The sequence below is a fragment of the Oncorhynchus mykiss genome, chromosome 8, assembly GCF_013265735.2.
Source record: "Oncorhynchus mykiss isolate Arlee chromosome 8, USDA_OmykA_1.1, whole genome shotgun sequence".
Taxonomy (NCBI): domain Eukaryota; kingdom Metazoa; phylum Chordata; class Actinopteri; order Salmoniformes; family Salmonidae; genus Oncorhynchus; species Oncorhynchus mykiss.
This window is the reverse complement of record NC_048572.1, coordinates 61053702-61080796: the sequence shown is the minus strand read 5'-3', so window position 1 is coordinate 61080796 and position 27095 is coordinate 61053702. Positions and strand designations below refer to the sequence as shown.

Here is a 27095-nt window from a genome sequence, read left to right as displayed (position 1 = left end):
CAGTCCAAAGCATGCACTGATAAGAAGTAACCAGGTTGGCCTATTTTATGACGTTTCCACTGGATCAGAGCATGACATTTTTCTCTTTCACGCTGAGTGGTTTTTAAAAGGGATAGAGCTGGAAAGATTTTTCAAATTGACAATAATTCCTCGATGTAGGCTTTGACAATGGATGTTTGCTTTTTGAGGTGAAGAAAACATTACTTTGGGACAGGGGCGCAAATTTGATTTTATAAGTGTGGGGGACGTCACATTATTTTAAAACGACCCCTCGGAGACGTCCGCATGGTCCTAAAGCACACCGTTAATGGTGGTGCGTTTAGCCAATCAGATCTCCAAAATGGGCACATTAATATGCCTACATTTACGTGCAGGCCAGGCAGCCTTTAGGCCTATGTAAATTACTTCTATGCGTAATCAGGTGCGCGTCCTTACCTTAAAATTGAAATGAGTGCTCCAAACAAAAGACACTTACTAAATGTAATTTAATTAACTCATAAATGGAATGAAAGAAACCAAAACTTGTTTCTCACAACTGTAGCATAGGTTGTGCGCTCTGCAAACAATGTCCACTCCGACAATTAGAACGGTAAGACTGGAATAATAATGTATTGAATGCATTAACAGAAATTACCATAACCAAACAAACATTGTAGATTAGAGATGATAGGAATGAATGGTAAATGTACTACTGGTGATACAGTATAGGTAATAGGGGTGTAATATACACTAACCATCAAACGCAAACAATTCACACAATGAAGTTATGAAACAATGAATGTGCACAGATTAGTGGGAGAGCGCGCGTTCTGTAGAGAGACGTGCATCTGGGCGATGCGTGGTCAATCTGACATCTGCATTGGCCATGCAGCATTTACGGTGACACGGCCTCTGCAGAAGACAGGGCATTCATACTTCTTGTGCTTTGCTGAGCTGTGCAGAGCTGTTGTGAAGGACGTTGTCAAGGAAGTGAGTTTATGTTTATACAGGATGTACCGCCCCCACCTACCGTCAGCTAATCATGTATATAGAGCCCTCCGCATTGTTACAACATTTGGAAGGAGCATGGTGATGCGGTACATAGCTCCACATGTCTCCAGAGGCTCCGTAATTGTGTCACACCGTCCATATGGAGCCTCCAACCACATTTTCGGATCAAGCATAAATTGGCTTTTAGTCTGGGCCTCCCACAATGCATTAGTTCACTGAGATGGGCGCAAATATATCAGCACTCTGTGGTACCGTTCTATGAGCTTGTGTTGCCTACCACTTCGCGGCTGAGCTGTTGCTGCTCTAACACGTTTCCACTTCACGATAACAGCACTTACATTTCACCAGGGCAGCTCTAGCAGGGCGGAAATTTGACAAACTGACTTGTTGGAAAGGTGGAATCCTATGACGGTGCCACGTTGAAAGTCACTGAGCTCTTCAGTAAGGCCATTCTACTGCCAATGTTTGTCTATGGAGATTGCATGGCCGTGTGCTCGGGTGAATCATCATTGCATCAGGGACAGGCACCCTTTTCCCTTTATAGTGCACTACTTTTCGCCCTATGGGGTGAAAAGTAGCCTTGCATGAGCCTTGGCATGTGCGAGCCAGAACGGCTCATAAAAACAGGAGCCTATCTCCTGTTTCTGTAGCGTGAGGCAGCTTGATGTACAAGTACACCGCCTGGACAGGACGCTAGTCTATTGCAATGCCTTACCCCAAATCTATCTCCTTAATGCTGAGTGCCAAGCAGAGACGCATCACATCCCAATTTTACAGTCTCTGTATATCCTGATCAAAAGTAGTACACTAGAAATGGGAATAGGGTGCCATTTGGGATGTAGCCAGAGGTTGGATCTAAGAGAGGGAACAAAGCTCCAGGACTGTAGAACAGAGAGTTAATTCATCTAGATCATAACAGTGTCATGCATTAAAGTTATTGTGTCTGGGGAAGGACTGTGTTCCAAATGGCACCCTATTGACTCTACAGTTCACTACTTTTGACCAGGGCCCTATTGGCCTTGTTCAAAAGTAGTGCACTACATAGGGAAAAGGGCTTTCATTTTGGACAGGAACTGATGTGTGCTGAGGTGATACTTCACAACAGGGGCCTTCATGATGGTCACCTCCTCTTCTCATCATCACAGGGAAACACACACACACACACACACTAAACTTCCTCACATTGTTTAATACGTTGATATGGGGTTTTGGAGGCTGGAATGTTTGCAGAGAAATAATTCAATTCATTTTGGGGGAGCTGAGAGAAAGAGGACAAGATCGACAGGGATTGCATGAGGAAAAAAAGTTCAGATTGAAAGAAAGGGGTACTGAATGAAGGAAGGAAGTTGTGGTTCTTACCCAGTGGTGTATGGTATGTTGATGCCTCCTAGGTTGATGCTCTCACAGCCCACTATGAACAGAGTAGAGAAGCAGAGAAGAGATACCCCACTACAGATCATGGCCAGCTTGGCTGACTCTCTGGCTCCCAGCTTCAGCTTCTTAATTATGTAGCCCCCCAGGACTATACCCACCCCAGCACTGGGCACGATGATCACACCTGTGACAGCAGGAGGCAGAGAGAGAGAGGCAGAGAGAGAGAGAGAGAGAGAGAGAGAGAGAGGCAGAGAGAGAGAGGCAGAGAGAGAGAGGCAGAGAGAGAGAAGGGGAGAGAGAGAGAGAGAGAGAGAGAGAGAGAGAGAGAGAGAGAGAGAGAGAGAGAGAGAGAGAGTCAACAATGCAGTCTCTAGAACTCATAGATTAGATCACAACAATCTGTTTCACATCTAGACAGACATATGTTATTCTACAACATTTAATTTGGGCCTCCTGTTCACTTTCAAGCACATCATCCAAACAGAAAGAGCAGAGTAGAAGCTCCTTTTTAGGGGATTTCTGAGGAAGCTTTAAGACGGCTAGCTGTACAACTAATGTTCAGTGGACGGAGTGAAGGCCCAGCCAGCAGCCATGAATAATACAAACACTCTTCCTTAAAATAAAAGGGGCACCTGGGAGATGGTCAAGTAGTGAGTGTTAAAACTCATAGTGGCCCCACTCATGTGGAGCAATCTTAAAGACACAGACCCCTTCAGGCTGTCCCGGAAGTGTCCCTGACTAAGGAGCTTTTGAAGACAAGGGCTCTAACTGACCTCTGTGGTCAAGCTGGAGACAATAGACCTGTGTTCCAAACAAGGGGTGTTAGGTGTGTATTGACTGAACAAAAATCTAAATGCAACATGTAAAGTGTTGGTCCCATGTTTCATAAGCGGAAATAAAAGATTGCAGATGTTTTCCAAACGCACAAAAAGCTTATTTCTCTCAAAGTTGGTGCACAAATTTGTTAACATCCCTGATAGTGAGCATTTCTCCTTTGCCAAGATAATCCATCCACCTGACAGGTGTGGCATATCAAGAATCTGATTAATCAGCCTGATCATTACACAGGTGCCCCTTGTGTTGGGGACAATAAAAGGCTACTAAAATGTGCAGTTTTGTCACAAAACACAATGTCTCAAGTTTTGATGGAGAGTGCAATTGGCATGCTGACTGCAAGAATGTCCACTAGAGCTGTTGCCAGGGAATTAAATGTTCCTTTCTCTACCATAAGCTGCCTCCAACATCATTTTTAGAGAATTTGGCCGTATGTCCAACCAGCCTCACAAACACAGACCACGTACATTGCGTTGTGTGGGTGAGCGGTTTGCTGATGTCAATGAAATTGTTGCATGGTAGCCCTATATATTTTTTCAGTATAGATGTGTTTACTCGGGCTGTCAACTGATAAAAATAAAATCTGTGACTACGGTTCTAGACAAGTCTCTCATTCACCATTGTGGCCTTACTGTAGCTGGCATTTGTGACTGAGACTTATAAAAGTGTGCTTCAAACAATGGACATTTGGGATCGCTAGACATACAAATATGATTATTTATGAATAGCTTTGAAACAAGCTCTAGTTGCAGACTCAACTGGACTAGATTGTGAACAACTCTTGGCGGAAACTCTCAGCTCGACTGCCGCGAGGGAGATTAGCACAATATCGTTCACGAACTGCAGTCATAAGTGCGATTTCATGTTCTTTTTTAGTAGGGGAGTTAGGCTACATGCAGCTAATTACATGTTGTACACAAAATACATTAAATCAACATGTTTGTACAAACTTGGCTGTTGTAATAGTTTTGCGAACATAAACACAACACTAATCTCTCGTGTACAGATGAAACTGCAAGAATCTGTCAAGGCACATAAAATGATGTGAATACGAGCAGCAGTAGTTCCTGGTTTGGGGTTTTCGGCATTGATTATTTGGATTAATTAAGATTGGGCGAAGGTGGTGCTTACATTAGTGCGGTGACTTCACAAGCCCGTGTGTGGAGGATAAACGGTTTCCACACCCACAAAGTCAAAATTGGCTATATTGTAAAAATTCATGAAAACAAACATTTATTTTTTGGCTATGATAAACACGGGTGAAATTAGCAGAAGAGAGGAGTTTGGCTGGAAGTTTCCGTTTGCGAGGGAAGAGAATTTGCTTCCTTCCTTTGCACAAAGGTAATAACAACTGTTAATGGGATTCCCCCCCTCCAAGCAAAACAGGAAATGACAAACTTTCACATGAGAATTTTACTTCTGGGTAACCGAGAAAAGCATAACAAAAACAGGCAGTCTTGAGATGTCATGTTCTACTTAGCTGCTGATTTTCACAGACAGGCAGAAAACTCTGTATTCGCAGCCACAGCCAAAAACAGAGTTTTACAGAAATGTATCTATCACGATTAATCGCAAATTCTGAATTTCCTTCAGTTGAGCTGTAATTTAAGATTCTTTATACAAACAGCATTATGAGAATTTTGATGCCTTGATTTTGTCCAAAGTAACAGTTAGAAAAATCTGGTCATTTGATAAAGCTCTTTCTTTAACCTTAATATCAACTTGTTTTAACATTACACTGTTGTTTTTAGCTGTATAGATGTATTTATTATGTTTTCGGTGTATTTTTAACGCTTTCAATGTACGCTCAAAATATACAAAGTGCACTAGAATTACAAAAAGTTTAAAGTTAATTGAGTAGATAATAGATGTGTATTTACCTGTGTAGATACTAGGAGTGTATTTACCTGTGTAGATACTGGGAGTGTATTTACCTGTGTAGATACTGGGAGTGTATTTACCTGTGTATATACTAGGAGTGTATTTACCTGTGTAGATACTGGGAGTGTATTTACCTGTGTAGATACTAGGAGTGTATTTACCTGTGTAGATACTGGGAGTGTATTTACCTGTGTAGATACTAGGAGTGTATTTACCTGTGTAGATACTAGGAGTGTGTTTACCTGTGTAGATACTAGGAGTGCATTTACCTGTGTAGATACTAGGAGTGTATTTACCTGTGTAGATACTAGCGCTGGATGCCGGGATGCCAAACTGTGACTCGATGAACTTGGGTATGAAGGTGATGAAGGCGGTGACGATGGCGCTCTCTGCTGTGTAGGACAGGCTCACAAACAGGAAGGTGACATTACTCAGGATCCTCACTGCAGCCTTAGGCAGCTCTACACAGGGACAGGGAGGGAGAGACAGAGAGAGCGAGGGAGAGAAATAAACATGTAGGGGAACAAGACAGCACGTTAGCAAAATGAGCATAAGCCAGACAGACACAGGGAAGGCTGACGGACCATTTATATTATGGAGCTATGCAAGGGTACATCTGCTCACCAGGAGGACATAAAGGAGTATGTACAATGTACAGTAATTCACATTCCTATTCAGATTCCCCACTACCTTAATAGGAAGAACATTTTCTCTGCCCATGATTAGAATGAAACCTCATTACAGTAGTACCCTATATATTTCAACTTAGTAAACTTAATTAGGACATAAAACGAGGCAATAGGCTGTTATGATAGGGGCGGCAGGGTAGCCTAGTAGTTAGAGCGTTGGACTAGTAACCGGAAGGTTGCAAGTTCAAACCCCCGAGCTGACAAATCTGTCGTTCTGACCCTGAACAGGCAGTTAACCCACTGTTCCTAGGCCGTCATTGAAAATAAGAATTTGTTTTTAACTGACTTGCCTAGTTAAATAAAGGTAAAATAAAAAAATAAAAAATTCCAAGTCATTTGTTATAGTGCGAGAGAAGTTCAGCTCTAGCTGTATATAGCGGTCTGTGGCAGCAACAAACCATGCCAAGCATTTATAGAATACGATCAGTATCAGTAACTAGGTTTCCATAAACTTGTCGAGTGATTTTGTGTCGACATCTAAAAAAATTGCATAGAAAAGAGACGCGACAATTGCCTGCTACAGTGAGTTTCCAATGAACTGTCTAAAAACAGCTGGACGTAAGGACGTCAACACCTAATAAAAACAAGTCTTTATATTATCCTTGCCCTGTAAAGAACAAATATTTTTATAATTGAAAAAAAAAAAGTATTTTCAAACAGTAGGCATTTAGAATTAAACGTGGAGAGGAGCTTTATAGTAACGTGATGACATCATGTGCCCCTCGTACCTTGACAATTATTTGGCAATCATAAGTTTCCATCATTTGTTGCAATAAAGGAGCGGTAGCTAGGCTAGCGAGCCAGCAGCCGGAGGGCTGCCGGTTCGAATCCGATGGGAAAAATCTGTTGAGAAGCGATTTGGCAACCGGAGGGTTGCTGGTATCAAATCATAGATACCATTGCCTGCCGTTGTGCCCTTGAGCAAGGCACTTAACCCCCCACAAGAACAGCTCCCAGAGCGCCCAGTGTGGCAACCCCCCGCAACTCTCCAAAACCTGTACGTGTATCTTTTAGAGGTAGGGTTAAAAGCGGAAGTAACATTTCGAGTGGACCTTGTGTGCAATTGAACAATAAAGTGATCTTAAAATAAAGAATGTTTGACAAAAGAAAACCCCACTCCTGTAGAAACAGATATAAATGTTGTTGATCTTTAGAAAACTTCTCCTAGATCTGCCCGCAATTAATTTTTGTGTGAAATTGTTGTCGAATAAACCTGGTCAATGGAAACCTACAAATTCATAGTATATGAGAGGCAAGAGTCAGTGAGATAACCCTGCTTCTTACAGCCTCAATAGCACCCCAAATTGCAACCTAATAGCTATATAGTGCACTTCTTAGGGAATAGGGTACCATTTGGGACATACTGTATCCTCTCTCTCTGTTTAACATACCTTTAATGTCTTTCCCAAAGCCCATGGATGATGTAACCTTCTGACTCTTGCTGTCGGCCTTCTCCTTGGTGATGTCATCATCGCTGGACACGTTGTCCAGGGTGATCTTTTTCCTCTTCTTCTTCTTCTTGTTTCTGGGAGGCAGCTTCTTGGGGAAGGCGAACATGGGGAATATGACCAGTAGCATGGCAATGGAACAGAGCAGGAAGCCGCTCCACCTGAGAGAGCAGAGAGGGTTTAGCTTCGTGATGGGGGCGGGGTATCGATTCTCAAAAAAAGAACAAAAATGTATTAAACAATTGCTAGGTAGTTAATGTTAGCTAGGCCTAGTCAGCTGTACCTGCGCTAAAGCTCCTGTATTTTTCCTCCTCTACCTTGTTCTCCATCTTCTTTTTAAATAGTGAGCCATCGTGTTTTCAGCACTGTTCACCGGACGTGCTACCTTGTCCCAGACCAACTCTCTAGACAGCAGGAGCAGTAGAGATTCTCTGAATGATCAGCTATGAAAAGCCAACTGACATTTACTCCTGAGGTGCTGACCTGTTGCACCCTCTACATCCACTGTGATTATTATTATTATTATTATTTGACCCTGCTGGTCATCTATGAACATTTGAACATCTTGGCCATGTTCTGTTATAATCTCCACCCGGCACAGCCAGAAGAGGACTGGCCACCCCTCACAGCCTGGTTCCTCTCTAGGTTTCTTCGTAGGTTTTGGCCGTTCTAGGGAGTTTTTCCTAGCCACCGTGCTTCTACACCTGCATTGCTTGCTGTTTGGGGTTTTAGGCTGGGTTTCTGTACAGCACTTTATGACATCAGCTGATGTAAGAAGGTCTTTATAAATACATTTGATTGATTGACTTTTATTTCCATGACTGATCAAAACTAATTTTCTCATGGCTTTCTCTTGTCCCTCTGCAGCAGACATGGTGAGCAACACGTTTGGAACATCAAATCGCAATAAAAATCACAGTATTGAATTGCAATACATATCGTATCAACATCTAAGTTTCGTGATTTCATATCGTGAGGTCCCTGGGAATTCCCAGCCCTAATGTCAAGTGTAATGTAAAGTGTTAATTTTGTATATGACAGTGTGTCTAAGACTATTTTCCTCTCAGGGAGCAAGCCTAGCGGTTAAGAGCGTTGGCCAGTAACTGAAAGGACACTGGTTCAAATTGCCGAGTTGACTACAGTAGGTGAAAAATCTGTCGATGTGCCCCTGAGCAAGGCACTTAACACGAATTGTGCCAGTAAGTTGCTCTGGATACGAGCGTCTGCTAAATGACCAAAATGTAAATATAAAAATGACATTCAAGTTTCTTATCCCATCCCTGTCCTATGATCTGCAATGAGTTCAATAGCACATTCCCACAACACACAAGCCCCAAATTAAACAGCATGGAACACTGGAAGAGTAATAGTGCATTTGGAAAGTATTCAGAGATGTTCGATCTGGTTCAAGTCCGGGCTCTGTCTGGACCACTCAAGGACATTCAGAGACTTGTCCCAAAGCCACTCCTTAGTTGTCTTGGCTGTGTATTTAGTGTCATTGTCTTGTTGGAAGGTGAACCGTCACCCCAGTCTGAGGTCATGAGTGTCCTGGAGCAGGTTTTCATCAAGGATCTCTCTGTACTTTGCCCCGTTTATCTTTCCCTCGTTCCTGACTAGTCTCCCAGTCCTTGCCACTGAAAACCATCCACACAGCATGACGCTGCCACCACCATGCTTCACCATAGGGATGGTGCCAGGTTTCCTCCAGACGTGGCGCTTGGCTTTCAAGCCAAAGATTTCAATCTTGGTTTCATTAGACCCTCGTCTGAGTATCCTTTAGGTGCCTTTTGGCAAACTCCAAGCGCCTTTTACTGAGGAGTGGCGTCCGGCTGGCCACTCTACCATAAAGCCCTGATTGGTGGAGTGCTGCAGAGATGGTTGTCCTTCTAGAAGGTTCTCCCATCTCCAAAGAGGAACTCTGGAGCTCTGCCAGACTGACCATCGGGTTCTTGGTCACCTCCCTGACCAACGAACTTCTCCCCCGATTGCTCAGTTTGGCCGTGCGGCCAGTTCTAGGAAGAGTGTTAGTGGTTCCAAACTTCTTCCAATTAAGAATGATGGAGGCCACTGTGATCTTGGGGACCGTCAATGCTGCAGAAATGTTTAGGTATTGTTTTCTAAAAACTACAACTATATATATATATCTAAAAAAAATATATATATAAAAAAAAAAAAACTGTTTTCGCTTTATCATTATGGGGTATCGTGTGTAGATTGATGAGGATTTTTATTTTATTTAATACATTTTAGAATATGGCTGTAACGTAACAAAATGTGGAAAAAGGAGTCTGAATACTTTCCGAATGCACTGTATGTACATTATTTCAAATCCCACATTTGACAAGCTAACATGTACATAACATACATTTCTATCACCACCAATCAATCCCATCATATTTAACATATTAGGCCTAAGCATTAACAATCAAATATGTAAACGTCTAAATATAAACAAATATATATACGATTTTATTAGATATTTCATAAACAATACAAAACACATACAAACAACTAGATCATTACATCAGACCTGCCCAGAACCACTAGCCCCCCCCCCATCTCCAGCATCTGGCCTCAAACTGCACCTCAAACTGCACCATTTTGTTTCTCTCTGTTGCCCACGCACATCATTTTTTTTATAATAAAGAATTTCACCTTTCCATTGTGTAAACGGCAGGCTGATGTACAGTTTTTGAGTATACATTTATTTTAAAGAAATTATGAGAATAGTATTGAAAGTTGGATGTATTTGAAAATATCGACCATGGTCAACCCACAATTGCAATTGTTGTCATAGAAATAAATGTATTTCCTATTACAAACTAATTTACAGTTTCTATGGCTTTAGTATTCCATGTGGGCCAATTTATCAATGAATTCTGAAAAGATATCGAACGATTGTTCCATACGGTTGTGTTTCTAGTGAGTGATATTGGTTCTTGTAAAATGTGTTTCATTTTCTTCCATATCATTAGTATTATTAACTATGAAGTTGTAATGTTCCTTTGAAAATAGACACATAAAAATGTTCTGGGTATTAGCGTATCTTCAATATGTACCCATTGTTCCTCTTTTATGCATTTAACTATATGTCGCAAGTACAAGCCTAGGTTGTGAGTTCATACAATTCCAAGTCTGGAAGATTAAAACCACCCTCAGACTTAGGAAAATGTCAAACTTAACTTTTTATTCTATGAAATGTATTTGCCAATATAAAAGGTCTGTTATGACCTACTATTATTTTTTAAAGAACGTCTTCGGTTGGATAGCAGTCGCTGTCCATGGTCCTGAAAGACCATGTAGCTATGTGCATAATAGCAAAGTTAATCAGCATATTGGTGTGGAGAACATTGCGGAGTCGGCGGCAGCAGCAGAGTGAGGAGATGAGAAAACAGCACTTGCCTTAAGACAGATCCTGCTTCTGTTGCCTGTTTGAGTGTTTGTTTAATAGCCTACTGATTCCATGAGCTCCAAGCCTCATTCAACCACAACATGTCAGATTAAGCAATTTAACAAATCTGCCCTTTTTAATATTTGCTATGCTGTAATAAAGGATTTACACTTTTTTCCATTAGAACAGCCTCTCAGGTATAACTTAAAATGTCCTTAGTGTTATTTACACTGTTCCAAATGGTCAGAAAAAATAATATTGTAATATAACAGCACCTGTTTTAGGCTGGGTTTCTGTATAGCACTTTGTGACATCTGCTGATGTAAAAACGGCTTTATAAATACATTTGATGGATTTTTTCATTGATCGCACTTCCCCTTTCCCTCTTCAGCAACCAGTAAATATTCCCTCGTTTTGAGTTTCTCTTTCATGTCCTCTGCATCTCTTTTGCTGTCACATATGTTAGGGTGTTCAGAGTTTGTAATAACCAATTTATTGATGCGAGTATGATAGGCTATAGGTCAGGCCCTATTGGTCACGTGCATGCTAATGCATACATCTGTCACGTAAAGAGAGCAAAGGTTGAGGGATTAGGGAATCTATTTCCTGAACAAATTAGGGATTTTGGTAACAGAACTTTTCAGTCAAAAATCGCTATAAGACAATGCACACAGTCTGTGTTTATTTTTTACCACAGCAAGTCTGAACCCAAATCAATTGCGGTCGGACTCCCCCTTGTCATTTGTGTGTCTTATTTGATCAAACAGTGCTCATAAAGCATCAGACAAGCTCAGTGCATATAGTTGATCTTTTTTAAACACATAGACACAGGGTGTGTCTACATGTAGTAAAATACATGTTTAAAAATGGACTATTCGATTGGTCGAAAGAACAGGCTATTCTCGGTTGACCAAAGATTTTTTGGGGGGTGGAGACAGCCCTAAAGAGAAGCCATGGCTTGTTGGGTTTGAGTCGCAGTGTTGCTTTAGCCACAGATTGGTTCACGGTTGTAAATAACTGACCGCTCCATTCTCTCCTGGTTACATGATGATTTTGATATATCGATTTTAAAAGGCTTATGTGATGTCTGGTTTCTTTATATAACCACAGTCTTGTTGATACAAAACTGAGCTACTCTCTCCCCATGCGTCCTATCGGTACGCGCATGCGCCTCTCTAACATTTCTATTCAATCGCATCATTTAACATATTCAGTGAAAAGTCTGGAACATTACCAGTTGCCAATGAAGCGGGGGTCGCTCTGATCGATGTTGACGATAGTCTTGGGGTCGACGTAGAAGCCGATGAGAACTCCTCCCATCAGGTACCCAGCAGCCGGACCCAGGGCTCCCATCACGTACATGACAGCTGCAGAGAGAAAGAAATACATGATGTGAGGCATAAGGACAAATGTACATGTTGAGAATGGATAAGAAGAGTTGGAATGCTAAGAGGACAGAAAATAAAGATTATGGATGCATCCCAAATGGCACCATCTTCCCTATATAGTTCACTACTTTTGACCGGAACCCAAATGGGGGCAACGTCATCTATCTAATGGTGCTAATGCTACTATGAACATGATATCCTCAAACACCTCAGCCAGAAGTGGATAGGGCTGCGTCCCAAATGGCACCCCATTCCCTATGAAGCGCACTACTTTTGACCCTTCACTATCGAGGGAATATGGTGCCATTTCTAGACACAGGCTAGGCCTTCCCTTTCTGTATCATCCAGCAATTCACACCCACATGACACAAAACTGCTTAATACTGTGTGTCATCACATCATGCACCAAGCAGTCTTCCTCCTGACTCAGTGTGGCAGCAAAACACAGGAAGTTGTGAGCCCCAGCTGATTGTGTGGACATGGGTTCCTGTCCAAGGCCTGGAGGCCAAGTTGCAGGCCCAATCTCTTATTTGAGCAGAGTACTATTTTTGCTTGCGGCACCCGTTATAGAACAGGCTCCGATGCAGACACACAGCAGCAGGAGCGTGGGCCCCAAAACGGCACCCTATTCCCACCCTTCTCCATGCTCACCCCAACACCAGTGTTTTATGTTAATGTGATCTATAGTGTTATTGTGTTTCCATCAGGAGTGTGACATTAAAGGCTTGTGGCGAGCAGAATCCTCAATGGAAATGCAGCCTAATGACCAGGCGCCTCATTTATAACTGTTGTGTAAAATTCGCCAAAAATGTCTGTGTACCATTTCTGAAAAAAGATAAACATACTGATTTATAAACCTTTATTTTCTGTATAATTTGGAACTATTGGCATTAAGGCCAAATCAAAAGAAACGCAAAGGAGCGTGTACACGCTGGAATTAGAATGCACGGTAGTGAATGGCAAAAAACAGATGGGCCGCGAGAGTCAATGCCGTCAACAGCGTCATGCCTGTAAAGTGAGCGGATAAACTTTTTGCATTGTTTGTGCATTGTTTTGTATAGTTAAAAGGGTCGATTTAGTGTTGATAAGTGTAGCTGCCAGTGCCAATAATACATACAGTATTTGAAAACAATAACTTTATGCCTACCGTTGTTGATTTCGAGCACAGGCATATTATAGCCAAGGCAGCTGGGGAAACTCGAGGAACTCCATTCAAGAGAGAATACTGTTACGTATACTGAACAAGAATATAAACGCAACATGGAACAATTTCAAAGATTTTACTGAGTTAACAGTTCATATAAGGAAATCAGTCAATTTAAATAAATGCATTAGGCCCTAATCTATGGATTTCGCATGCCTGGGCAGGGGCGCAGCCATGGGTGGGCCTGGGAGGCCATAGGCCCACCCACTGGGGAGCCTGGCCCTGCCAATCAGAATGAGTTATTCCCCACAAAAGAGCTTTATTACGACAGAAATACTCCCAGTGGTCTTCGGTTGTAAGGCCGGTTGGACATACTGCCAAATTCTCTAAAATGACGTTGGAGGCGGCTTATGGTAGTGAAATTAACATTCAAATATCCGGCAACAGCTCTGGTGGACATTCCTGTAGTCAGCATGCCAATTGCATGCTCCCTCAAAACTTGAGACATTTGTGGCATTGTGTTGCGTGACAAAACCACACATTTTAGTGACCTTTTATTGTCCCCAACACAAGGTGCATCTGTGTAACGACCATGCTGTTTAATTAGCTTATTGATATGCCACACCTGTCAGGTGGATGGATTATATTGTAGTGTATGTGAATTGATGCTCTCTAATCTTGTGCTCACATTTTAACGGCGTCTTTTCCATGTGGTTTGGCATGCAAAAGACAAATTGTTGTACAATATTAAGTTTATCTATAGATTATTGGGTTCATATGTCCTGCCTTGGTATAGACCCCGAGATTAAATAGGCAATGATGTCACGATCCTATCGCACAGCAATACTGTAGCCTACCCATATTTTACTTAAGCTACCGTTCTAATCTTTAATTTGTGCTTTATCTGGAAAAGGATTGTGTCCCGTTTCTGAAAGACAAAACAATGGCAAATTGTTGTGGACCTGTCAGCAGAACGTTTGTTGAATTCAATTTTTTGCGTCAACTTTTCCCCCCAACCTACAGTGCCTACAGAAAGTATGTACACCCCTTGACTTTTTCCATATTTTGTTGTGTTATAGCTTGAATATCAAATTGATTTTTTGGGGTCACTGACATATACACAATACCCCATAATGTCAAAGCGGAATTATGTTTATTTACAAATTCTTACAAATGAAAAGCTGAAATGTCTTGAGTCAATAAGTATTTAACCCTTTGGTTATGGTAAGCATAAATACATTCAGGAGTAAAAATGTGCTTAAGAAGTTACATAATAAGTTGCATGGACTCATTCTGTGTGCAATAATAGTGTTTAACATGATTTTTGAATGATTACCTCATCTCTGTACCCCACACATACAGATATTAGTTACACTTTGGATTGTGTATAAATATACCCAGTGACTACAAAGATACAGGCGTCCTTCCTAACTCAGTTGCCGGAGAGGAAGGAAACAGCTCAGGGATTTCACCATGATTTTAACGGCTGTGATAGGAGAAAACTGAGGAAGGGTCAGCAATATTGACAGTGAAAAGAAGGAAGAAATGCACTTTATGTCCTGAATACAAAGCGTTGTGTTGTATTGGATCTGCGCCAAACATATTACTGAGTGTCACTCTCCATATTTTCAGGCATAGTGGTGGTTGCATCATGTTATGGGTACGCTTGTAATGGGTGAGGACTGGGGAGTTTTTCAGGATAAAAAAATAAACTGAATGGAGCTAAGCATAAGCAAAATCTGTTTCAGTCTGCTTTCCACCAAACACTGAAAAATGAATTCACCAAATCTACACTGGAGTTGCTTACCAAGAATACAGTGAATGCTACAGATTGCCCAAGTTACAGTTTTGACTTAAATCTAATTGAAAATATATGTCAAGACCTGAAAACGGTTGTCTAGCAATGATCAACAACCAATTTGACAAAGTTTGAAGAATTTTGAAAATAATAAAATGGACAAATGTTGCACAATCCTGGTGTGGAAAGCTCATTGAGATTTACCCAGAAAGCTGTAATCGCTAAAGGTGCTTCTACAAAGTATTGACTCACTGCTGTGAATACTTATGTAAATGAGATAGTTTCATTTTCAATACACTTCAAAAAACATGTTATCACTATGTAATTATGGGATATTGTGTGTAAATTATATACATTTTAAATTCAGGCATTAACAAAGGGGGTTACCGATGTTTTCAGAAGATGGGCAGGGACCCTGCTGTCCTAGCTTCAGGGAGAAGCTGGTTCCACCATTGGGGTGTCAGGACAGAGAAGAGCTTGGACTGGGCTGAGGGGGCGCTGCCCTCCCTTACGGGTGGGAGGGCCAAGAATCCTGAGGTGGAGTACTCAGGTTGGGGTGCATGGTTTGAGCATAGCATGAAGGTAGGGAGGGGCAGTCTCTTAATGTACTTGGGCTCGTGCAAACTTAACTTCATTCATACAGTTGATGTCAGAATTTTACATACACTTAGGTTTGAGACATTATAACCCGTTTTTCAACAACAAAATGAATGTGCTTTTGGTGCGAAAAGTGCAAATCAATCCCAGAACAACAGCAAAGGACTTGTGAAGATGCTGGAGGAAACAGGTACAAAAGTATCTATATCCACAGTAAAACAGGTCCTACAAATCAACATAACTTGAAAGGCCGCTCAGCAAGAAACCGCCATAAAAAAAGCCAGACTACGGTTTGCAACTGTACATGGGGACAAAGATTGTACTTTTTTGGAGAAATGTCCTCTGGTCTGATGAAACAAAAATAGAACTGTTTGGCCATAATGACCATCGTTATGTTTGGAGGAAAAAGGGGAATGCTTGCAAGTCGAAGAACACCATCCCAACAATGAAGCATGGGGGTGGCAGCATCATGTTGTGGGGGGGCTTTGCTGCAGGAGGGACTGGTGCACTTCACAAAATAGATGGCATCATGAGGATGGAAAAATGTGGATATATTGAAACAACATCTCAAGAAAACAATCAGGAAGTTAAAGCTTGGTCGCAAATGGGTCTTCCAAATGGACAAAAAAAAACAAGCATATTTGCAAAGTTGTGGCAAAATGGCTTAAGGACAACAAAGTCAAGGTATTGGAGTGGCCAACACAAAGCCATGACTTCAATCCTATAGACAATTTGTGGGCAGAACTGAAAAAGCGTGGCGGGCAAGGAGGCCTACAAACCTGACTCAGTTACACCAGCTCTGTCAGGAGGAGTGGGCCAAAATTCACCCAACTTATTGTGGGAAGCTTGTGGAAGGCTACCCTACATGTTTGACCCAAGTTAAACAATGTAAAGGCAATGCTACCAAATACTAATTGAGTGTATGTAAACTTCTGACCCACTGGGAATGTGATGAAAGAAATAAAAGCTGAAATAAATCATTCTGACATTTCATATTCTTAAAATAAAGTGGTGATCCTAACTGACCTAAAACAGGGAATTTTTACTAGGATTAATTATCAGGAATTGTGAAAAACTGAGTTTAAATGTATTTGGCTAAGGTGTATGTAAACTTCTGACTTCAACTGTAAATCCTACTTAAATGTAAAAGATCCTCTATTAAATTCGACTGTATACAGGTATAATAAACCACACTGCCTATGATATCGCAAAACTTGAAATACATATAGCCTATCTATTTACTAGGCAACTAGGTCCAATTAAATTAGAGATGCGCATGATCATTTGTTGTATGTTTTCCTTTGGGAATATGAACCCATTACGGCCAGAAAAGGAATATATTCTGTAATGGTTATGAAAATTAAATAAATAGGTAAAAGACTGTCTAATTATAAGATTAATTACAAGATTTAGATTTAAAAAAATAAAATCTAAAACAAGAATGGTTGCGTTCTTGTTCATTTGTTTTCCTATTTTTAGTTAATAAGCTTTTAAAAATATCCCCCATTTGCACAAAATTCTTACTTGCAGATTGCAATTAAATATTTTAATCACCAAGTCACACAAAGTCTGCGGGGAGGGGAGTACATTCTCACATTAAGTCATTTTTAATAACATTGTGTGTGTGAAAACTGGCGCATGCACATTTTAGGGTATATTTTGTGCATATGCAGTTTATAAATGAGGCCCCAGGATCCTGGTCAAAAGTAGTGCACTATGTAGGGAATAGGGTGCCATTTGGGAAACATCCCATCATCATTGTCTGGCTCTTTGTGGAAATGCAGTCCTCATAAATTGTTGAATGAATTGAATGTGAAATGCTCCTGTTGGTTTCTACATGATGCAATTGCCCTGTAATAAAAACAGGATGACGTAACCATTGAGGTAGAAAAAACATTTTTTAAGTTTCTCTTTGGAGGCACAAATGCTTTGTGCGTGACTGTGGAGCAATAAAGTTGACAAGTGACCCCGTTCCCCTACTGCTCTTCTGTCAGTCACCCTAGACCAAGGCAGATTCAGAGACATGTACAGGTTTTGAACTGGTTGTCCTGTACAGACAGCGTGGTTCATTTGAATGGGGAACAAAGTGGTGAACTACCCATTCAGTCAGAGTCCATTATTATCATTAATACATTGCTTAATTACATACAGTATATTCTTAGGGAGCTGTTCTGTGTCTCTACAGCCCTGAGTACATGAGCTCAGATGGGTGAAATTAGGTGTTTTACTGTTAGTGTCTGTGTCCTGTACTCATAAAGGAGATTGATGCAAGCGTAACGGGCCGGATGTTACAGGAAAATTATGCGAGCCTCAGCCTGGCAGCTGGATCAATTGGGACCCTGTGACCTTGCGGGAGGGAGGGAGGGAGGGAGGGAGACTGGCGGCACAGGGTCAGGCACAATGAAATGTGGGATGACTGCATCGTCATGGCAACCTGCTGACACTGCACTGTCATCTTACAACTATCCAACAAATCTGCTTTATTTCCCATAGACAGCCCCCCAGATCACAGCCCCAACTGAAACAGAACTGCCTGTATGACCAAATGTAGAGGACACCAACTGAAGCCATATATATACACATTGCATTCAGAAAGTATTCACACCCATTGACTTCTTCCACATTTTGTTGTGCTACAAATTGGGATTAAAATAGATTTGTCTTATTTTTCTCAACGATTTACACAAAATATTCTGTAATGACAAATTGGATTAAGATTTAAGATTAATGAAAGTATTTCAACCCCCTGAGTCAATACATGTTACAATTGCCTTTGGCAGCCATTATGGCTGTGAGTCTTTCTGGGTAAGTCTCTAAGAGCTTTGCACACCTGGATTGTTCAATATTTGCCCATTATTATTTTTTAAACTCTCCAAGCTCCGTTAAATTGGTTATTGATCATTGCTAGACAATCTATTGCAAGACTTGAAAATGGCTATCAAGCCGATTTAAGTCAAAACTGTAACTCGGCAGCTCAGGAACAGTCAATGTTGTCTTGGTAAACAGCTCCAGTGTATATTTGGCCTTGTCCTGCTGAAAGGTGAATTTGTCTCCCCGTGTCTGTTGGAAAGCAGACCAGGTTTTCCTCTCAGATATTGCCTGAGCTCAGCTCTATTCCGCTTATTTTTATCCAACCCCCCAAAATGTTTTACTCGCTAGTTCTTGCTGATGACAAGCATATCCATAACATGATGCAGCCAGCACCATGCTTGAAAATATGAAGAAAATATGAAGAATGGTACTCAGTGATGTGTTGTGTTTGCCTCAACAAGGACAAAAGGCAAACTTTTTTGCCACATTTATTGCACTATTACTTTAGTGCCTTATCGCAAACAGGATGCATGTTGTGGAATATGTTTTATTGTGTACAGGCTTCTTTTCACTGTAATTTAGGTTAGTATTGTGGTGTAACTACAATGTGGTTGATCCATCCTCAGTTTCCTCCTATCTGGCCTCCCAAGCGGGTGCAGTGGTCTAAGGCACTGCACTGGCTAGCCGTGCCACTAGAGATCCTGGTTTGAGTCCAGACTCTGTCGCAGCCGGCCGCGACTGGGAGACCCATGGGGCAGCGCACAATTGGCCCAGCGTCGTTCGGGTTAGGGGAGGGTTTGGCCGGCAGGGATGTCCTTGTCCCATCGCACTCTAGCGACTCCTGTGGCGGGCCGGGCGCATGCACGCTGAAGAACACCATCCCAACCGGTTGCCAGGTGTACGGAGTTTCCTCCGACACATTGGTGTGGCTGGCTTCCGGGTTAAGCAGTGTGGCTTGGTTGGGTCGTGTTTCAGAGGATGCATGGCTCTCGACCTTCGCCTCTCCCGAGTCTGTACGGGAGTTGCAGCATTGAGACATGACTAACTACCAATTGGATACCACATAATTGGGGACAAAAAGGGGTAAAAGTAACAACAAAAAAGCCATTAAACTCCATAGCCAAACTGTTCCAAAATCACCACTGACCTCAACAGTTTCCTTTCTCCTGGCAACTGAGTTAGAAAAGATGCCTGTATCTTTGTAGTCACTGGGTGTATTTATACATCATCTAAAGCGTATGGCGGTGTCAGAGGAATGCCCAAAACATTTCCAAAGATTCCAGTCACCCAAGTCATAGACTGTTCTCTCTGCTACTGCACGGCAAGCGGTACCGGAGTGCCAAGTCTAGGTCCGAAAGGCTCCTTAACAGCCCCCCCCCCCCCCCCCCCCCCTCCTTTGTTTTTACACTGCTGCTACTGGCTGTTTATTATTATCTAAGCAGTTACTTTACAAATTACCTCGTCTAACCTGTATCCCCGTACATTGACTCGGTACCGGTACCCTCTGTATACACGCGCATTATTGTTAAGTAATTATATTGTGTTACTTTTTTTAAATTACCATTTTTTGAACTCTTTCTTGAACTGCATTGTTGGTTAAGGGCTTGTAAGTAAGAATTTCACAGTAAGGTGAAATTGTATACCGGTTGTATTCGGTGCATTCCTGTGACAAAAAAAAATGATGTATTTGAATTAATAACTTCACCATGCTCAAAGGGATATTCAGTGTCTGTATTTTATTTTTTATCTATCTACCAATAGGTGTCCATCTTTGCGAGCCATTGGAAAATGTTCCCTGGTCTTTGTGGATGAATCTGTGTTTGAAATTTACGACTCGACTGCGGGACCTCACAGATAATTGCAAGAGATGGGATAATCATTCAAAAATCCTGTTAACCACTATTATTGCACACAGAGTGAGTCTATGCAACTTATTATGTGACTTGTTAAGGAAATCTTCACTCCTGTACGTATTTAGGCTTGCCATAAGAAAGGAGTTTAATACCTATTGACTAAAGATATTTCAGTTTAAAACATATTTAAAAAAATAAAAAAAATGTCATGTATAAGGCAAGCAACACTGAAGCATGCACGGGAGCACCAGCTGTTTTTGTACACTGCTGCTTCTCGCTGTTTATTATCTATGCCTGGTCACTTCACGCCTACCACATGTAAAAATTACCTCAACTAACCTGTACCCCTACACACTGACTCAGTACCGGTACCCCCTGTATATAGCAGGTACCGGTACCCCCTGTATACATTACTTCATCTATGGATCTGTTGGGGCAGTACGCGAATTGGAGTGGGTTTAGAGTGTTTGGGAGGATGCTGTTGATGTGAGCCATGACCAGCTTTTCAAAGCACTTCATGGCTACCGACATGAGTGCTACTGGGCGGTAATCATTTAGGTAGGTTACCTTCACTTCCTTGGACACAGGGACTATGGTGGTCTGCTTGAAACATGTAGGTATTACAGATGTCATTGAAGACACTTGACAGTTGGTCGGCGCATGCTTTGAGTACACGTCCTGGTAATCCGTCTTGCCCAGCGGCTTTGTGAATGTTGACCTGTTTAAAAGGTTTTGTTCACATCGGCTATCGAGAGCATTATCACAGTCATCCGGAACAGCTGGTGCTCTTGTGCATGCTTCAGTGTTGCTTGCCTCGAAGCGAACATAAAAAGGCATTTAGTTCGTCTGGTAGGCTTGCATCACTGGGCAGCTCGCGTCTGAGTTTCCCTTTGTAGTCCGTAATAGTTTTCAAGCCCTGCCACATCCGACGAGCGTCAGAGCCGATGTAGTAGGATTCAATCTTAATCATATATTGACGCTTTGCTGGTTTGGTTGTTCGTCTGAGGGCGTAGCGGGATTTCTTTTAACCTTTTGTAACTAGGGGGCAGTATTTTCATTTTTGGATAAAAAACGTTCCCGTTTTAAACAAGATATTTTGTCACGAAAAGATGCTCGACTATGCATATAATTGACAGCTTTGGATAGAAAACACTGACGTTTCCAAAACTGCAAAGATATTGTCTGAGAGTGCAACAGAACTGATGTTACAGGCGAAACCCAGATAAAAATCCAATCAGGAAGTGCCGCATTTTTTGAAACCGCCTCATGCCAATGACTCCTTATATGGCTGTGAATGAGCTACGAATGAGCTTCCTTTTTCAAAGTATTCCCCAAGGTGTCTACAGCATTGTGACATCTTTTTTGCGCATTTATGTTGAAGAATAGCCGTAAGGGACCACATTTAGCAAGTGGTCACATAATGGCTCCAGCAGAAAATCTTGCGTAAAGTACACAAGTAGCCATTTTTCCAACCGCTTCTTATGAGAAACCAATTGTCTCGACGGATATATTATCGAATTGTTATGTGAAAAACATCTTGAGGATTGATTCTAAACAACGTTTGCCATGTTTCTGTCGATATTATGGAGCTAATTTGGAAAAAAGTTTGGTGTTGTAGTGACCGCATTTTCCGGTCGATTTCTCAGCCAAACGTGACGAACAAACAGGAGCTATTTCGCCTACAAAAATTATATTTTTTGAAAAAAGGAACATTTGCTTTCTAACTGGGAGTCTCGAGTGAAAACATCCGAAGTTCTTCAAAGGTAAATGATATAATTTGATTGCTTTTCTTATTTTTGTGAAAATGTTGCCTGCTGCCAGCAGAGCCTAGCATAGCATTATGCCATGATAAACTTACACAAATGCTTGTCTAGCGTTGACTGTAAAGCATATTTTGAAAATCTGAGATGACAGTGTGATTAACAAAAGGCTAAGCTGTGTCTCAATATATTTCATTTGTGATTTTCATGAATAGGAAGATTTTGTAGGAAGATTTATGTCCGCTGCGTTATGCTAATTATTTGAGGCTATGATTACGCTCCCGGATCCGGGTTTGATAGTCGCAAGAATTAAGCGTCCGGATTAGTCTCTCGCTCCTTGAAAGCGGCAGCTCTAGCCTCTGGCTCGATGCGCATGTTGCCTGTAATTCATGGCTTCTGGTTGGGATGTGTACGTACGGTCACTGTGGGGACGACGTCGTCAATGCACTTATTGATGAAGGCGATGACTGAGGTGGTGTACTCCTCAATGCCATTGGAGGAATCCTGAAACATATTCCAGTCTATGCTAGCAAAACAGTCCTGTAGTGTAGCATCCGCGTCATCTGACCACTTCCGTATTGAGCGAGTCACTGGTACTTCCAGCTTTAGTCTTTGCTTGTAATCAGGAATCAGGAGGATAGAGTTATGGTCAGATTAGCCAAATGGAAGGCAGGCGAGAGCATTGTATGCATCTCTGTGTGTTGAGTAAAGGTGGTCTAGGTTTTTTTTTTCCATCTGGTTGCACATGTGACATGCTGGTAAAAATTTGGTAAAACGTATTTAAGTTTGTCTGCATTAAAGTCCCCGGCCACAGGAACACCGCTTCTGGGTGTGCATTTTCTCCTTTGGTTATGGCCTTATAGAGCTGGTTGAGCATGGTCTTAGTGCCAGCTTTGTTCTGTGGTGGTAAATCGAAGCCTATGAATTATATAGATGAGAACTCTTGGCAGATAGTGTGGTCTACAGCTTATCATAAGGTACTCTACCTCAGGCGAGCAATACCTTGAGACTTCTTTAATATTAGACATCGCGCACCAGCTGTTTTTGACAAATGGACACACACCCTCACAGCTTCTCTGCTCTGCCGGTGCATGGAAAATCCCAGCAGCTCTATATTATCCGTATCATCGTTCAGCCACGTCTCGGTGAAACACAAGATATTAGAGTTTTTAATGTCCCGTTGGTAGGATAATCTTAAATCGTATGTCATTAATTTTATTTTCCAGTTGGAGTTTACTCGCTCGCCTATGGAGTCCAAGAAAATAATGATGTTGTATTGTGTTGGTCAATCATGGGCACACTCATGACAACCTGACCTAATAAACCTAGTACCAATAAAATCTCACACTGTTTTGAGATTATATACACAGTAGTATGTATAATCTTAGATTAAAAGCTACTGTAAGAACCCTCTTAATATGTAAAAGAACATCTGGTTATCTAGCCTTTTTTTGGACTAACTATAGGTTCATTCTCTGGTTTCCAAAGCCTATAAATCCCTCTTCCTGGAACTCAGTGAATAACATACAACGAATAAACATTTGCTCCACTACCTAAGAGTTATGTCCTGTCCTCAGAGTAACTGTCTGTCTGTGGTCTGTGGCTCTATCAGACTGAATAGAGATCTGTCAAAGACCATTAGTGTTGTCCACTCTAGTCTACGTCCCAAATGGCACCTTATTCCCTATTTAGTGCACTACTTTTGACCCGAGTCTGTCCTCCTTCACAGCCTTCGTGTTCCAGCTAGCCAGACAGGAAATGATGGGCCAAGTTCTGTCACATCTTGGCCAGTGTGTATCCAGCCATTGTACAGCTGGCACCAAGTGACCGCATGATCAAAGCTGCTCAGTCCTTTGTGAACCGGCCTTCCACGAGAACACCGTTAGACTGGGTCTAGGAGAAGAAAGGGGACTGACTTTGGGCTGTGTCAAAGGCTTTCTTTAGAGGGTTCTAGTCAAAAGAGGTGCACTATATAGGGAGCACGGTGCCATTTGGGACACAAACGGGAGCTAATTATTTTGTGGAGTTTATTTTCTCTGAGTGTACCGGAGGCAGGCACCAGGCAGCCACATGGGCGACCACAGAATACAAGCCTGTATCATAACTATTCTTTATTTTCAGTGTTTAGGCCTTAATTAGGTTTACCTTGTTTCAGACCACTGGAGAGAAAAGATCTAGGGACAAGGATTGATTGAATAACTGAATTAAGTAGCTAATGTCATAATGTATTGTAAGGCCTTGTGTATAGGCAGAGGCAGGTGGAAAGACAGTAGGAGACATTCTATCTGAACCCAAACAGTAGACCTAGTCAGTAAATCTGGCACAGAGGTGGCTAGCCGAGTTGCCTTCCTCCTTTATCTCCTAGTTTATTTCCGGTGCGTTGTGTAGTCTTTTGGACCTTTCACACCCCATCTCACACACACACTCATGTCTTACCTAGATAAAGAGAGGCATTCTCCTTCTTGACGTTGTCGTCCAGGTAGGTGGGTCCCAGGGTGTAGATGGGCGTCGACCCCATGCCTACCAGTATCTGTGCAATGATGAACAGGGCCACGTACAGGTTGTGCTCATTACCCTCCTGGTCTCTGGGACAAGACACATCCAGGAAGTCCTTGCCACTGCCGTTGTTGTTCATACACAGGCCCTCGTTGCCCCGGGACGAGTTCACCTCCAGGATTTGGTACGGAGGGGAGATGAAGTGAGGCAAGGAGAAGAGTGCTGCTCCGACGGCTATGAACACCGCACCCACGGCCAACCACCTGGGCCTCTGCCCTCGGCCTCCGAAGTAACTGATGAAGACCACCACCAGCAGACTGCCTATGTCAAAGCAGCTGACGAGCAGGCCGGACTCAGAGCTCCGGAGGCTGTACCTCTTCTCTATGGTGGTGATGACACTGCTAAGGTAGCCAGACACCATCAGTGACTGGATGAATGTCAGGTAGCACATGCAAAATAAAAAACAGCGAGAGTCTTCGAGAATTGCATTAATGTATTTCCTAGTGGGTAAATGCATCAGGGGTAACCTCGAGGTGAGGAAGCCTTGCCTCGTTGGGTTTTTACTCCTGGGCTTGCTCACCTGTGTCTCCGTGTTAAATGAACTACTCAACCCCACCACACTAGAACTGGAAGGGGAATAGTTAACATTAGTCCTAGTGGAGGATTCAGGTAGAGGTTGGTTCAGGTTGATCCTCTGTGGGAGTTGGATTAATTCAGCACACTTTTCCTCCGTTATTGACACCTGCTGCTGCATAGACTTGGCCAACAAGGACTTGCTTTGCTGGCCTGAGTCATTCAGAGCAGGTAAACTTTTGGATTTGAAGTTAGTGCTAGCAGGGTCCTCCTCCTCATACTGACTCAATAACTCATCATCCGCTTGAAGGGGTTCTGACAGGTCATTCTCTGTCTCCTTGTGGTCATCAGATGCCATTGTGTTTTGTTGATGAGCTGGCTGAATTCACAAGAGTAAGTTTAAAAGTGCAGTCACTGCGTTCAATAGCTGACACCACTTACACTATAATATACACACTTCATCCAGTAAAAAACAGCTTCGGGCTGCAAGCAAGGCCCAATAAAAGTGAGAAAATAAGGGATAATGGCTTTTGCGTTGGCTTATCTTTGCACTGCCTCTATGTTTATCTCGCGAACCCTTGTGCTCTGCCAGCATCTGATTCTGGAGCTCGAGGCCTCTGGTGTCGTAGATTGTCTGCCATGCCTTTAGCCGCTGCAGATGCTCACCATCACTAGCGTTAACTGAGTCGGTAGAGGATGTTGGTGTTTTGAGTCAAATAGAAAGAAAATTGTATTGGGTCGATGACACGGCAGAGTTGACATGGTCCCCCTGGAATCCCCTTTACAAAAAGAAGAAAGTAATACATTTCAGACATATCGAGTGTTTTCACCTCCCCAGTACCACCTAAGGTTAGCTGTCATTGTCGTAACATAATCTGTATGTTTTGAGTAGCTAGGCAGCTAATTGTTAACGTTAGACATGAAAACGAACAACTGAAACCAGTCTTGACATTCAACAACAATAAAAAAAAACTGACATGCTACTAAAAACACCGTTGAATGGCCATCTAGCATTTACCGACGTCGACCAGTTTTCAATACAGCCCTACATAAAAAAATAGCCATAAATAAGTAGCTAGCTAACGTTATCTACAGTCGCCTAGTAAACACTGCGGCTAGCTCTGGCGAGCGGCTGCTGGTGGCAGGCTTGTAGCTAGCTAATAATAGCTGTTAATTAAAATACAATCGCTAACAAACCTGACGATTGTAAGTAATAGCAGGGCCCTTGATTCTTCCTTTAAAGGTCCCATTTAAAACCCATTTGACGGCCGTTATCAAATTGCACCAGACAAAGATCTCGTCATCCCTGTCTTTAGCTTTACATTCTGACTCTCACTCACTGAAGAGAATGAAGTTGTTTACCACGACCCGGGTAGTACTAGCCTCTGTAGCTTCCGAGGCCCCTCACTGGTTCGATTTTACTGGGGCGGAAGTGTCGTGTGGCCATATTAAATATTTGTATAACTAATTGTTCTATCTGTGGCCATATGAAGTGATGCTAATGCTTGGGGGTGAAGTTGCCCCTAAAAACAGATCTAGAATCAGCTTATTGTACAAAGCCCAGTACTTGACCATGCAGCTGTTAATGGTCAATAGCGACTTGTGATCAGTTGCCAGTCGCAGTTTGCTTCTGCGTCTGGCAAATGCAATGCCTGTGATATATTATCTTAAATTCAATCATGCGTGTCTATGACTTTCTTTGCATACGGAAAAATTATACTTCACTTCATACTATTTTTTTAAAATACTGATATAGTCGCATTTTTTCAGCTTTATTGGATGGTATGTATTTTCTGTGTGTTCTGTAAAATAAAATGTTATCTGCTGGACAATTATGCCCTCTGCTGATAAGGGGAAGAACACAGGACGGCCCAACCAGGTGATCAGAATGTATTCATACCCCTTGAATTATTCCACATTTTGTTGTTACAGCCTGAATTCAAAATGGATTAAATAGATATTGTTCCTCTCACCCATCTACACATAATGACAAAGTGAAAAATGTTTTTAGACATTTTTCCAAATGTATTAGTAATTACAGTACGTCAAGTTTGGACACCTACTCATC

The 27095-nt window shown here is 42.0% G+C and overlaps 1 protein-coding gene across 4 annotated transcripts in view; it reads right to left on the bottom strand.

Annotated features, from left to right (window-relative positions):
- Positions 1-26539, bottom strand: part of LOC110530270 (solute carrier organic anion transporter family member 5A1) — a 35407-nt gene extending 8868 nt beyond the window's left edge. Inside the window, exons 1-6 of one of the 4 annotated variants that reach the window (XM_036985872.1) lie at positions 26390-26539; positions 24395-25806; positions 11842-11974; positions 7160-7377; positions 5376-5540; positions 2350-2548 (exon numbers count right to left, since the gene is read on the bottom strand). In XM_036985872.1, coding sequence (XP_036841767.1) covers positions 2350-2548; positions 5376-5540; positions 7160-7377; positions 11842-11974; positions 24395-25385 — 1706 coding nt within the window. In that variant the 5' untranslated portion in view covers positions 25386-25806; positions 26390-26539. Of the gene's footprint in view, positions 1-2349; positions 2549-5375; positions 5541-7159; positions 7378-11841; positions 11975-24394; positions 25807-26224 lie in introns of all 4 variants that reach the window. The other 3 variants (XM_021613192.2, XM_036985873.1, XM_021613191.2) reach the window with 3 other exon arrangements.
- Between the last annotated feature and the right edge of the window lie 556 nt (positions 26540-27095).